The 13602-nt window shown below is 55.8% G+C and overlaps 2 protein-coding genes across 2 annotated transcripts; both read right to left on the bottom strand.

The window, feature by feature from the left end:
* Positions 1–289: 289 nt before the first annotated feature.
* LOC122190799 (E3 ubiquitin-protein ligase RNF182-like) lies at positions 290–961 on the bottom strand. The gene has a single exon (XM_042890884.1). The coding sequence runs from the start codon at positions 959–961 to the stop codon at positions 290–292; it is 672 nt and encodes a 223-aa protein (XP_042746818.1).
* Positions 962–2304: 1343 nt separating this feature from the next.
* PCIF1 (phosphorylated CTD interacting factor 1) lies at positions 2305–12900 on the bottom strand. The gene is made up of 16 exons (XM_042890894.1): positions 12827–12900; positions 10291–10429; positions 9976–10100; positions 9415–9552; positions 9111–9241; positions 8718–8872; positions 8369–8516; positions 8084–8167; positions 7269–7368; positions 6911–7073; positions 6079–6251; positions 5491–5577; positions 4885–5069; positions 4309–4402; positions 3927–4102; positions 2305–3350 (listed from the first exon to the last, which is right to left on the bottom strand). Exons 2-16 carry the CDS (start codon positions 10412–10414, stop codon positions 3110–3112), a joined length of 2124 nt encoding a protein of 707 aa, XP_042746828.1. The 5' UTR covers positions 10415–10429; positions 12827–12900; the 3' UTR covers positions 2305–3109.
* Between the last annotated feature and the right edge of the window lie 702 nt (positions 12901–13602).

The following is a 13602-nucleotide window of genomic DNA, read 5'->3' as shown; positions in this document are numbered from 1 at the left end:
ATTTACACTATGGACACGGCGGTGCTGGCGCCAGTCCGGCCGCAGGACCCCGGGCTCTGCCCGCGCTTCTCCTGCACGCGCCGGGCTGCGGCCGCCGCTGGGGCCCTTCCAGGTGAGCACCGAGCATCGCGCCGCCCTCATCTGCAGAGCAGGAGGAGCTGAGAGCCGGCTGAATGCTTGCAGGCTGCAAGGAGTCGAGGATGGCAGCGCCGCGCACGGCTGGCGCTCAGCACCAGGACAACGCGCTCCGACGTGTCCCCAGCACGGGCGCAGGGCTCGGCCGCGCGGGTCAGGGTGAGGGGAAGGCGCAAAGCTCCCGGCACAGGCACTGGCAGAGGCTGCAGGAGACGCAGAGCAGCAGGGCGGCGGGCAGGAGGCTGACGAGCGCGAGGCCCAGGCCGTGGTGCTGGCTGAGCAGCAGGTAGATGCCGAGGGGCAGCGAGCTGCAGTACAGCAGGCACAGCGTGCCCAGCAGGCAGCGCGGGGCGGCTCGGCACCTCCGGGCGCGGCTCTTCCGCCGGCTCTGCAGCCGGACCACCTCCAGCGCGCCCAGCGCCTCCGTGGGCACCGCGCCCGCGGGCACCTCCAGGATGGTGAGCACCAGGCAGTCCGGGCCGGGCGAGGGCTGCAGCACGCTGGGGGACAGCAGGACCTCGGGGGGTGAGGGGGGGTCCCGCTCACGGCGCGTCGGAGGCGCCGGCCCCTCGCCGTCGTCCCGCGGCCGTCGCGCGTCCTCGCCGGGCACCGGGCTCTGCCGGCGGCAGAAGGGGCAGCGAAGTCGTCGGGGCGACGCGTCCCCCAGGGCCACCATCCGGCGCAGGCATCGGGCGCAGAGGCGGTGGCCGCAGAGGAGCACCGTGGGTCGGCGGGCGCGGGCGTCGTAGCGGCTGTAGCAGATCTGGCACTCCGGCTCCTGGTCGGCGAGCTGACAGCCGCCCGGCGCCTCCTCCTCGCGGGCCATGGGCACGGGACCTGGGGACGGGAAGCCCCCGATCACAGCGCTGCGGCCCGCGGCCAGAGCCCGGCTCAGCCCCGCGGCGGCCCCCTCCCCAGCCGCGGCTCAGCCCGGTTCCCAGCGCCGCCCGCACCGCTCAGCCGCTCTGCGGCCCCCGCGCCTGGGCGGGGGATTTCCCGAGGGCGGGGAGCTGCTCCGCACCGCACGGCGTGGAGCCCGGGGTCCTCGGCGCGGCTCGCCCCCATCGCGCACGGCTCCCCGCGTTCCTATGGCGCGGCGCCGCGCCCCTACGGCCCCCCCGGCTCCCGCTCCCTCCCGTACCTGCGGGGGCTCCGAGGGGACAGGGGGGACCGTCCCATAGGGAGGCGAGGGAAGCGCTGCGGGGCCGGCACAGCCGCAGGGACCGCCGGCATCCGCCGCGCCGTTGGCCTGGCAACGCGGAGCGGGAGGAGGGGGTGGGGGTGTGGACGGATGCTCGGCTTCTTGGCTGAGCGCGGCACCGCAGCTCGCGGGCTGCTGCAGCACGGGCGAGCAGCTCCCTCCTTTGACCGTCGTGACACGGCGATTAAATACTTAATGAGGTAATTGGCCATCACCTGAGGGAGAGACACAAAGGACCCCCCCTCCTGCTCCTTCAGTAATGACACTTTCGAGCATCGGCGCGTGCCGGCGGTCAGCTGCGTTTCAGGAACAGCCTGCCCTGCTTCCGTGTAAGGAGAAGGGGAAAAGTGCTTTGTAAGCTGCTCCCTTCGCTGCTGGAGTTCTCCGGTCTCCCCTGAGTGTCACTGAAGGTCAACTACCTCACCGTAGTGGGAAGCATCCCTGGAGAACCTCATCCTCTTTGTACCTAACAGACCATACACACCCTGCAGCCATTTCCTGATCCTGCTGCCCCCAAATGCTTCCCTGCCTCAGCTGACCATGGAATTCCTCATGCTGTCCTTACTCAGGTCTTTCAGCCTCTCCTCTATTCTACAGCATTAGTCCCTGCTCCAGGACCTGCAGCTTTTTATACACTGCACAAAACCCACCCCCCTGTTTGTAGGCACAGGTATGAGGCATCTCAGTGCTATTCCAGCAAAGCCACCCATGCTTTCATGACCAGTATCTTTTCTTGACAGCGTACCTTCTATGACTCCATATTCCAGGCAAAACATCACTCCACATTCTGGGTAAAATACTACAAGTTCCTCAAGAACTTCCCAGCGTTGTGCCATGTAGGTTCAAAGCATGGGCTATGCCAAACTAAGAACCAGAACCATTTTTCTTCTATCAGAGGGAGACGGAGGTGGAGGCATGGGATGAGTGCAGGCCCCAGGCCAACAGATGAGGAAAGGCACTGACACGGGGCAGAGCTGAATGCTGGTTTTTAATGTTCCTAAGAACTAGGAAACAGAAATCAAAAATAGACTTTGCTCTTCTTGATAAAAGTAATAAAATGGTTAGCGGTGTTAAATTAATCCTTAAAAAACAAAACCCACGGAGGTTAAATACAACCCAGAGGCTCTGCATAAAAACCACAATGACTACAAAACAGCTGCAAAGACGTCTTTACACACCAAAGGAATCGCTCTCCTCCGCTCCTCTCCGGTACGGTACACAGCGTCGGCCGACACGGGACTCACACACGTGGGAAGGGAACGCGGTGCGACGGGCACAGCCCTGCCGGGAGCTCAGGGACACAGACAGAACTATTTACACTATGGACACGGCGGTGCTGGCGCCAGTCCGGCCGCAGGATCCCGGGCTCTGCCCGCGCTTCTCCTGCACGCGCCGGGCTGCGGCCGCCGCTGGGCCCCTTGCAGCCGCGGCGCCGGGCCTGGTGCCGGCCGTCCCTCTCGCTGTCCTTCCACCCTTAGAGCGCGTCCCAGCTCCGGCCGCCCCTTCCATCCACGTATGGGCAGCCACCGGGCCGCCCGCTCCTCCTGCCGCCCGCACGGGGGTCGCTGGCCCTCCAGCCGGGCCGTGGCCCAGCTCCTCTCCCTGGCGGCAGCCGGGTGCTCCTGGCGCTGCTGGTTCGCAGGGGAAGGCGGGTGCCGTGAGCTGCTGGGCAAGAGTTCCCCGGGCCGGTGCTGCGCAGCCAGCAGTCTCTCCGCCTGCCCGGTGAGCCTCCTCGGGGCCGCCGGCACCTCCCTGCTGCCTCTCACCTCTGCCTCAGTTAGCGTTGGTCTCCCGGCTGCTGCTTTGCTCCCGGCCCAGCTCTCGCTCCTTGTCTGTGGAGGAGGTGGACGAGGAGGAGGAGGACGACGAGGAGCTGAGGGTGCGGCCCGAATGCTTGTAGGCCGCCACGAGTTCCTGCAGCCGCTCTGGCGTGGGCTCCCACTTGGCAAAGCCTGCGCTGTTCTGCAGGAAGAGGACGGCGGTGTTGTGCACAGCCTTGTAGTACATCTCCTCCCTGCAAGGAAAGACAGCAGGCACTCAGCATCTCCCGGCAGCCCGCCTGCCAGTAAGTCACACCACTACGCTTCCCTGCCACCTGCCTCTCCTCTTCCAGCAGGTAGGTTTTAGGACAAGTATTCCTCTCTGCCCTTTTCACTCATTATCACGTGGAAAAGAGGAGAGTGCCTTCCTTCTGCCTCCTTCTGAACAATACTGAATTGCTGAGCCTCTCTGGCATCTGGCAGCCCAGGAAAATGCTCAGCTGTGGCTTGCCAAATGAGAGCTGGCAGAGGGACACGGAGCATCACCGCAGCACTACATGACATAAACAGTTCATACTGGACTTATACCCAAGAAACACATCACTCAAATCTTTTAATTAGCAGAACACCTCAGCAGTCATTAAACGAATGCGAAAATCCACAACACTGTGGATTCTACACCTCTTAAAAACCCAGCACGATTACGCACTGCACAATCTTTCCTCTTCCCTTCCTTCCATCGATTCCCACTGAGATATCTCAGCACACAGCTTCCCCGAGAGGCAGCTCATCAGAAGGGCACCCTGCAAGGACCCCAAGGGAAGGCCTACTTTTTGCAGACATGCTGAGACCCGCTGCGGTACTCGTGATCGAAGGCTGACAGGATGAGCTGGTGCCTCTTGAACTTGCTCTGCTCCATGCGGGTCAGGGCGGGCGTGGGAGGGTCCCTCCACTCAGGGATGAAGACAATAAAGGACAGGGGCTCACTGGAACTCTCCAGCAGTTTCTAGTCCAAAAAGAAAACCAATCTTAGTCTCGGCTGAGCAATGACAGGCCTACTGCCTTCTATGGAAAGGAAAAGTTGTGCTTCCAGAGCAGTACAGCAGCAGTGACAGCCCTCTACTTTTTGAATGACAGCCTTGTTGTGAGCACACAGTGGGGAGCAGATGACTGCATGGCTCCGTTCAGAACAACACATCAGAGTGAACATACCTCAAAGTGAGAGACCATGGCATCCATCAGCTCCTCACAGAACGGAGGATTTGCCTCAAAAGACCCACTTATAGGGAAGAAATCCAGGCACGGGCTACAGGAAAAAGACAAACATCACTATCAGGGAGGTTAGACACCTGATTGTTGGACCTTAAAAAACATTCGTTTCCTCGCAGACGACACTCATGCTCAGAAGGACTGAATTCTCAGCAGTACAGGGCTGCCACTCCTCCACAGCACAGAGTCACTGGGACACATTCCATCTGTGGTCACTGAAGGCTGACTGCTGATGCAAGCCGACTGCCTGAGGGCCTACTCCCTCCTTTCTTCAGAACAAGGGCAAACACTGGCAGACCTATAAACTGCATCAGACAGCTCTGGCTGGACCAGTGGCACACTGCTGGTCGTTTCACCGCCGATCTGTGCTCACTCCCTGCTTTCAGTGGGCCTGAAGCACACATCTTTCTGCTCAACTACTGACTACTCAACGCGTCAGCCTGTCCTGAATCACTGCTCTGCACACGTGCACGCACCCACACAGACACACAGCAAAGGGCACCAGAACACAAGACTCACCCCCTGGATCCAAAATACCCGTCTGTATCCAAGAAGGCCGAACAGTACTGTTTAAAATAGCAATTCAGTGGCGAGGCAAAGCATTCAAAACTCACTCCAAAGAGCTTGTGGAGGGCTTCAAAGACGTGCACGGGAAGTGCCCCCTGCAGGCCAGTTCCTTCATACAGACCCACACCGAACATCATCTGAGGAGAGCAAACCCCGGTGAGTGGTGCCTGCACTTGCTATTGCTGCTGCTCCCTTCATGGAATATGGACCGAGGCCTACATGTCCACACACTCACTCCTCCAGGTATGCAGGGCCCCCTCGTCCTCTCTCAAATTCTCATAGGTCCCCTGAATGAACCTAGGAACGCTCTTTAGATACTTTCTTCAGCTCAGGTCCTGTCAAACCAACTGTCAGTTTCTACATGTACTCCCCAGGAACCTTCAGTTAGGCCTCACAAAAACGTCAATGACTACTGAAAGCTCTTTGTTACAATTTATCCCCACCACTGACTCAGTTTAAGCCCTATTTTGCACCAGGCTCTGAGAGCTGCAGACTCCTCAGAGCAACGAGTTCAGTTCCCCAGGTGTTTTGATGCACAACAACAGCAACAACAAGTACCTGGTATCGTCGGAGAAGGCACCAAACCCTGGGTAGGAACTTTTCAAAGCCAGAGTCATCAATGCAACTGTACCGGTAGAGAAGCCACTGGAAGAGAAGGCCCAGCCATTAAAAACAAACAGTATCAACAAAGGTAAGGCAGCCAGAACACAAAACGTATCGTGACATGAGAAGAAACACCGATGAACAAAAGGAGCAGGCAGGGTTCTGCATGAAGGCTTTTCAGCTCATCTGCTCTTACTGTGGGAATGAACTGCAAGCTATCCACTAGCACGAATGAATGTAACACATCAGCAAGTCTCTCTCAGCAAGGGCTGCCTCGGTGGAGTACAACCATTCTTGCAGCACAGCATGTACCAAAGCAGACACACAACACCTCCTAAGTGCTCCCAGCAGAAGGCTGACCCTGACTAAGGAAAATGAAGCTGTCCTCATCCGTGCTACTATTAGGGCAACACCAGACAGCCTCCACAGGGCAGTGCTGTGTCCAACTGCTCGGTCCCTTCTTGGAGGAAAAGGAGAAATGAAAGCTCTCATGAAGGAGCACTGTGCAGCAGCAGTCATGCAGGCGTGGCAGTCAGCTCTTACCAGCTTGCTGAAGTAGTTGCGGCTCACTTTCACCATTTCCCCCTTGTACCGCACACATGCCACATTGTTTTCCATGTGCATTTCCACACTGGGGAGTGGTGGGGAGGGGATGGCCAGTCTCACTGGGTAACAGTACACGAGCCTGTCCTGGACTTCAGGAGCTTCTACCTCAGCTATGGAGAATAAAGAGCAAGGCAGCCCATTAGAATCCAGGGACAGCTGGGATAGGTCTTCCTTCCACCTTGGAACGTGCAGGAGTAAGGCTGAAGAGCAAAGTAACCTCTCCAAACCACAGGGGTGGTCCTTCACAGATCACGTAGGCAGCTACCTAAGTTCAGAACTGATTCCCAAAATTCCATCACCCACAGAGCACGGAGAGGAACCACAGCACAGTACTTCTCCATCTGCAATGCAGTCAACCTGTAGACGTCGTGCAACCATTCCAACACCATAAGGCATGCTCTGGGTGAGTAAAACAATTTCCTTGCTGTCACTGTTATTTCAGTTTGCTCCAAAGTTATTCGAAAACCAGCTAATACTCCCAGGCTCTTAAATGCAGGAGGCAAAGGAACCTTTCTGCCACCTATCTTGGACAGAACCTCACCCTCAGCTTAGGCAGAAAAAGAAGAGCTAAAACTAAAGATTGGCCAGAAGGAATCATGAACGCATCGCCGGGTGTGAACACGGGCAGCAAAAACAAGCAGCAAAAGGCAGACATTGGAATCTGGAGGGAGAATGTCTGAGGAGAGCTAGGACCCAAAGGGAAAAGGGCTAAAGAATGGCAGCGATGAAAGAAGCAGAGACCAAGGAAGAAGGAAAAGGTTTGCTGTACCAGATATATTGTTTTCTTTGAGGATGGCAAGATGCTTCTCCCGGATCCGCTTGACGTATTCGAGGGATATGTAGTAGATCTTACTGCAGATGCCTTCCACAGAGTCCTTTGCTGCAGCAGACACGTGGGGCCCACACTGCTTGCGCAGGTGCTCCAGGCGGTCCTGCAGAATCACAGAACCAGAGTCCCTTACACAGCCCACCTCCTGACCCCACAGCTGTGCAGAGTCTCTGAACCTTTGTTGCTTCCATTTCGCCAAGCGGAGGAAATGCAATCACAGCCTTTCGAGGAAGGATCTTTATCTGGCCCTGCACACCCGTGCTTTCACAGCCCCACTGCACCCAGCTGCACAACTGACCATGTAGTCCTCCTTAGAAGCAGAATGGTCCCGTCGCAGCCAGCTGAAGGTGTCCTCCACATTCCATTTCACCACCTTCCTGCTGTCTGGTGATGCACTCCTGCACAAAACAGGCAAGTGGGATTAAACCCTCAGCTGCAGGGCAGTATATTCCATACCACCACAACAGCCTTGTTAGCAGGGAACAGCGCTGACGCCTCGAGGCCCTCGCTGCCTCTCCCCTGCAGGCACCCTGTGCAAAGTGCTTCCAGACACTTTCATGACACAACACTGCCCTGCTCTCGCCAAGACACAGCCTAACTGTGCTGTCCTCTCCTGTGACAGGAACAGCAGATGAAGGATTGGTTAGGAAAATGGCTCATTTTGATCTTGCCTCCCATTATCAAACACAGCCATTGCCAGGAACTCGCAACTCTGAGACAACTACCCTGTTAACAAGCTTCAGGTTTTTTTCCCTTCTTAAATTCTCTGTCCTGTGGCAGAGCTCTTCAGGAAAAATACATGTGGTGTAATAAAATATCATCTTAATTTTGTTCTTGTTTAATAGCAGTGAGCATCCAATCACTCTTCTATTATCTGAGGGATAAATGACAAAGGCATTCTATATGCAGAATTGCTCATCTCCGCACGCATTCAGCTTGCCACTGTTTGATTTCACTGTGACATTACCATCAAAAGACAGCTCCAGAACTACTGTTTTTCCCTCACGTGCTCCTAACTTTGCTTTTCCTCAGTAAGAAGATGGCCATACTAAGAAGTTGCCATAAACTCCTTCTCATTTCTGAAAGTGGCAGCACTGCAAGAGGAACTCCTACCTGGATTCAATGAGCCGTTTTGCAGCCTCAGCATACTTGAAGAGCAGCCTCTTGGCTTCTTCACGGAACTTAATTCTGGATAGCCTGAGGTAAGTATAAATTCACACGCATCAGTTTCACAGCTGCCACGAAGGCCAGGTCCAGTTCCCAGAATTTTACACCACCAGCACCTCACCACTTCATCAGCAAAAGTAAAACACAAAAGCAGAAAACTAAAGCAGGTAAACCACTGGACTAGCCCGAGACAAAAACAACTCCAAAATTTGTCCTGTTTTTCAACAGTACCTGATGGGAATGTCATTCATGATTTCTCTGAACATGGAAGGAGACACTACTGGCTCGCAGTCACTCGGTAAAAGGGGATCTGTCCCTTTATCCACCACCTTCCTCTCCAACATCCAGCGGTTAAAAGACTCCCTTGGGGGGTCAATCCCTGGAGAAGGACAAAAAAAAAAGGGTGAAATTGTATGACAAAAAGAAGCTCTGACAAGAATCATTACACTGCAGGTCAGCTTAACGAGAATATAATTACCAAATAAAGAAAGCACAGCGAGGAGAGACAAGAACCAGAAGGAACAACAGTGCAGCACTGCAGGAGTGAGAACACAAAAAGGGGAGCAGGAGAGCAACTTGCCTTCTCGCTGCTGGCAGAGCTCACGGTAATGTTGCCTCAACTTGAGAATGAGCTGGGATCGAAGCAGCTCCACTTCAGGGTGTGGAGAAAGCACTTCAGATGGTGCCCTCTGCTTAATCACCGCATTTGTCTGAATATCCAGGTCCCAGTACACTCTATGACAGAAGGAAATGTCGTCAGGATGATTGGATCACTGGCTAATTATCAGATATTGCTTTTAAAGACGTTTCCTGGGGCTGTTTTACCAGCCAAAAAATTGAACTATCAAAGACTGCTTGCAAAGACAGACAAGCCTGCTACGTCCCCCAGGTTATTCTTCAAAGACACTTGGAAGACCAGCTGTCTCTACCCTCTCCCCACCCCTGAGAACGGAAATAAGTGGATACAACTCACTCAGTTGGTCGTAGAAGAGCTGCCTGCTGCTTATCTTCAGGTGAAACACACCATGCCTTCAGAACAGAGGATCCTGGAATACTGGGAGAGCTGGGGACTGGCTGAGCAGCTGGGGTCCCCGGAATATCCGACTGGGAGAGGAAAAGATGAATTACTGCCCTCACGGAGAAAGGCAGAACGGAGGAATCACAGTATACCTAACAGCCCTGTACCAGAGCTTCACAAAAAAAAAAGGTCCAAGCTCTGGACCCTCTAGGTCTGAATTTTGGCAACATCTTTAAGACTATTTTAACACTCAACTCACCTTGGGCTTTTTCACACTGTTGCCACTTGGGGGAACTTCCTCAGAGAATCTCCTCTTCCTTTGCTTGCTCTCCACTGAGGTCTCTACCATTCCACTTTCCAGTGGCATAGGAGCTGCATTCAATCCCAGAGGGTCTGACTAAGAGCATCCAAACAGCAGTACTCATTAGTTCATCAGCTGCTACTGCAGAATATCAAAGGCAATAAGTCCTTTTAACTTTCCTTTGCACCACCCCCAGCTCCCAAGCGGACAAAAGTAATGACACTAACACACCTGCAGAAAGCTAAAAACTTAGCTCTTAGACTTGTGTCTGAACCATTTATTTGGTCTGTTAGTTTGAGACTTAGACAAGAAAAATGCAACACAGCTCCCCCACGGCGAGTTTGTTCAAGCAGTGCACCCGAATGAGGAACACTGCATTGTGTTTCACCAGATCCCAGCCACGCAATGGATGGGGAGAGGAGTTCTGCAGATACAGAAGGCCCTCCCACACAGGCAATGCCACGTCCCAGAGGAATACCCCAGTGTGAGCACAGCCCCTGGACACACGTGCTTACTCACAATGACATCGTGCTGTCCCAGAACAGGCATTTCCCACAGGGACTGGTTGGTGAAGCGATTGAAGTAATACGGGCGATTCTCCCTCTTGCTCCAGCACTTCTCCCAGCCAGCCTGCACCAGCTCATCTGAGCACACAGTCAGACAGCCAGGATAAGGTCAGTACTGCAAAGCTCTACCATTCAGGTCCCCATTACCACCCCTGCACACCACAACAAGCCTCGTTCCTGAACTCTCTCATTAGCCCCGCTCCACCTTCCCGGCTACTGGGGCCCTTCAGAACCCTGTGCTGGGCTTCCTCAGAAGCAGAATCAGTACCTGGGAGGTCCTGTACCAGTCGCATAGGTTTGGGGGAGCTGGGCTGGTTCTGGTTGGAGGTGCCAGGTGAGTGACTCATTAGAGATGCCTCCTCCGCAGGGCTTCCGTGATTCTCATTGGCCATTTCTCAGCAACCACACTAGAAAAATCAGACAAAAAATCCACATCACAGCAGGAAAGATCCCAGAGCCACCTGGCCCACTCAAAGTAAAAGTTAACTGCCAGTAAAACGGGCTTGAACCAGTACATACAAAGTAAGACCTAAGTCCCAAAAAATACCACTTATCCCAGATGCACCTACCTCTGAACAGTACATCAGGGAGTTCTTATGGCCAGAACTCAAAATACTCACTTTTCAGCTACTTCCCTCTCCTAGGACTGCAGTGTTTCATCCCACACAGCAGTGCTGAGAGCACAGAAAATAAAATATGCTTCACTGTGAACGTTTACCATCCCCACCACACTAGTAGCACTGGCCATATCTGATCTGCTATCCCTGGTGCCAGTTTAAATTAGTATTTACCCACATATAACCATATGCAATTTAAACAAAAAGCAGTTATTAAAGAACTTCTGCTATACAAAATAGCCCTGCTGCTTCACTAATAACAGCTCTGGTGGCTCACAGGACCACAGGCTAGGAATGAACAACTATGGAATTATTTTCCTCATTATGTTCCAGACATGGACTGACTGTCAGGCTGTTTAAGCCTTCGGAATTTTGCATTTACATAACAACAGTTATGCAAAAGAAAGTCTGTTCAAAATGAAACGCTCCTCTTAATCATCGTTTAATACTGTCAGCTGCAGAAGAACAGCCAGGTTTTTCCTCTCATTCACTCTTCTTCCCCCAGGGAAGTTTCTGAAATAGCACTGGTGAGCCAATTACTACAGATTGCTGCAACCAAACCAGGGGAAACGAGCATTTTAAATAATTACTTCTACCTCGTTATTTAACTCTATTCAGGCCTTTGGAGATGCCCTATGCAACGTGAGAGCTGCACGCACACCATGCTGTTGTGTACACATCATCCTGCACTAAGTGTGTTTTTAACTGATCTGAACTCCCCATCCTGTCCACGAAAACATCACCAGGCTTTTCAAAAGAACGGTGAGAGCTGAGCTCAAGAATGAGCAGGTAGGTTCTTGCCAGGCTGTCTGCAGCACTGACAGCGAATCGCTGTGATGCAGGGCAGGACTGAGGAACAGCTGCTCCTGCCAACTCCTGGGAAGATGTTTCCATCCTTCCCTCGGGGTAAGCATGGAAAGGTGCAGGGTACTGCAGAAACCTGGAGTTATGACCTCTGCTCACAGCTACGGAGATAACAACATCCATACCCACAGGCAAAAGCACCTGCTACAAAGACTGCACCAATGCAATCTGTACATTTAATCACCCCAGCATTGAGTGTTGTGTAATATTTGTTTACTGGCACTTCCTCCTGAACTCCAGCCCTCCTGTGACCTCTGCAGTCACACTTCAGGCAGCTGCCACCTGAGCAGCACCTCATTCTCTGCCAGAAAGCTGATCTGAGGCCATGGGCAGCACATCAGGAACCTCATCAAATTCCTGGCAGGAACTTTCTAAAAACGTTCAGCCTCCTTCTTAAAAAGGGAAAGATTACCTGTATTTGCCAGTGTGTCATGCACGTTGCATAGATGATATAGTAACAGTTACACAAGGATGGGAGCAGACCTCCCAGGGAGAGCCACACATGGATTTTAATAATTACAGCTGGCACCAAGTGTCAGAAGGGCAGCAGCTCCCAGCACCTCTTACCACTGACAGCTCTAACCAGTGGTCAGACGGGGCTTCTTGTTCTTTCTCTCTCCAGTTTATGGATAAACTAGGATGGGGGAAGTCCAAAGCAGCTCTATCACTTTATCAGTTTGGGTGAGTAGCAAATCCCAGCAACCTTTAACTCCGCCAAAAGAAAAGAAACAAACTAGCCTGACAGAAGGAACTCCATCTTTATGCGCCCAGTGTTGTGGCGACAGTGAAAGGGACCCAGAGCAAAGGTTTTACAGCGGTTACGGTACTGCTTTATACACCACACGACGCATACAGTGCTTCGCAGACACAGAACGCCGTCCCTGCCCAGAGAGCTTACAGCCTATAGGAGCAGCAGCACGAACAGAGAGCGCAGCCAGGCGGCAATGGACACGGAGCGCAGCACAGCCAACGTCTGTCAAGGCGGGATTTCGCACGGGACAACGGCAAACGCGGACAAAGGAGAGCAGCGACAGCCCCCAGGAACACGGCAGGGTTTTCCCTCAGCCCCGAACCGCGGCGAAGCGGAGGGCACAGCCTTTGCGTGTCAGCCGCTCTCGGGTCGGGGCCGCGCAGCGCACGGAGCTCCAGGGGCCGCCCGCAGCGCGCGGGGAGCGCGGCCGGACGGCGTGTGGTGCTGCGGGCGGAGCTCCCGGCGCGGAGGGCCGAGACCGAGCGAGCGCGGAGAGGAGCGGCGACGACTACGCGGGCGGCCGGCAGCGGTGCGGGGCGCGGCCGCTGGGGGCGGCGCCGGGCGGTACTTACGGGGCCGCGCTGCTGCCGGGCGGGACGCGGGGCCGTCGCTCGGTGCTCGCCGCTAGCGCGCCGGGGCCGCATCCTCATAGCGGGGCGTCCCGCGCCGGGCCCGCGGGGGCCGCTGCGGAGACAGGAGACGTTAGCGGGGAGGGCCGCGCGGGATGGGCGGCGCGAGCAGAGCGGAGCGCGCCGAGCTGCGGCTGGCGCGTTCTAAGATGGCGGCCGCGGGCCTACGCCGCCTCACCCCGACCTGCCGCCGCGCCACCGGCCCGCCGGCCTCTCTCTCCGGTGCGGAGACCCCCGGCCGCGCGGGAGCGCCGCTTACCTGGGCGTGAGGCTGGGGGCTGTGGGCACCGCGCACCGCCGCGCTTCCCGCCGCCGCCCCACCTCCACCTCACCCGCCCCGCCGCCGCCATCTTGCGCCGGGACCGCGGGCCGGCAGCGCGCAGGCGCGGGCCGCCCCGCCCTAGGCACTGCGCAGGCGCCGCCGCCGGGACGCCCTCTCGCGCACGCGCGTCACCCTCCGCGCCCGGGCGCGCTGGCGGTGCGCTTGCGCGGTGCGAGGCCCGCGCTTTTGTAGACGGAGCGGCGCATGCGCGCGCCGCGCCAGCGCCGTCTGCCCCGGCGCCATCTTGAGTGTGGCACGCCGGCACCGCCCCGCTATGGGCAGGGCCGGGCCCGGCCTCGCGGCCACGTCCGCCCGCCGCAGGCGGTTCCCATCAGGCGGGGCGAGGCCGCCGGCGGAGCGGCTTTGAAGTGCGGCGCGGCCCGGGGCGGGGCCCGCA

The sequence above is a fragment of the Lagopus leucura genome, unplaced genomic scaffold (assembly GCF_019238085.1).
Source record: "Lagopus leucura isolate 7727_CA_CO unplaced genomic scaffold, USGS_WTPT01 130-12_obj-0_obj, whole genome shotgun sequence".
Lineage (NCBI taxonomy): Eukaryota > Metazoa > Chordata > Aves > Galliformes > Phasianidae > Lagopus > Lagopus leucura.
The sequence above is the reverse complement of the archived record's forward strand: the minus strand, read 5'-3'. Positions and strand labels throughout refer to the sequence as shown.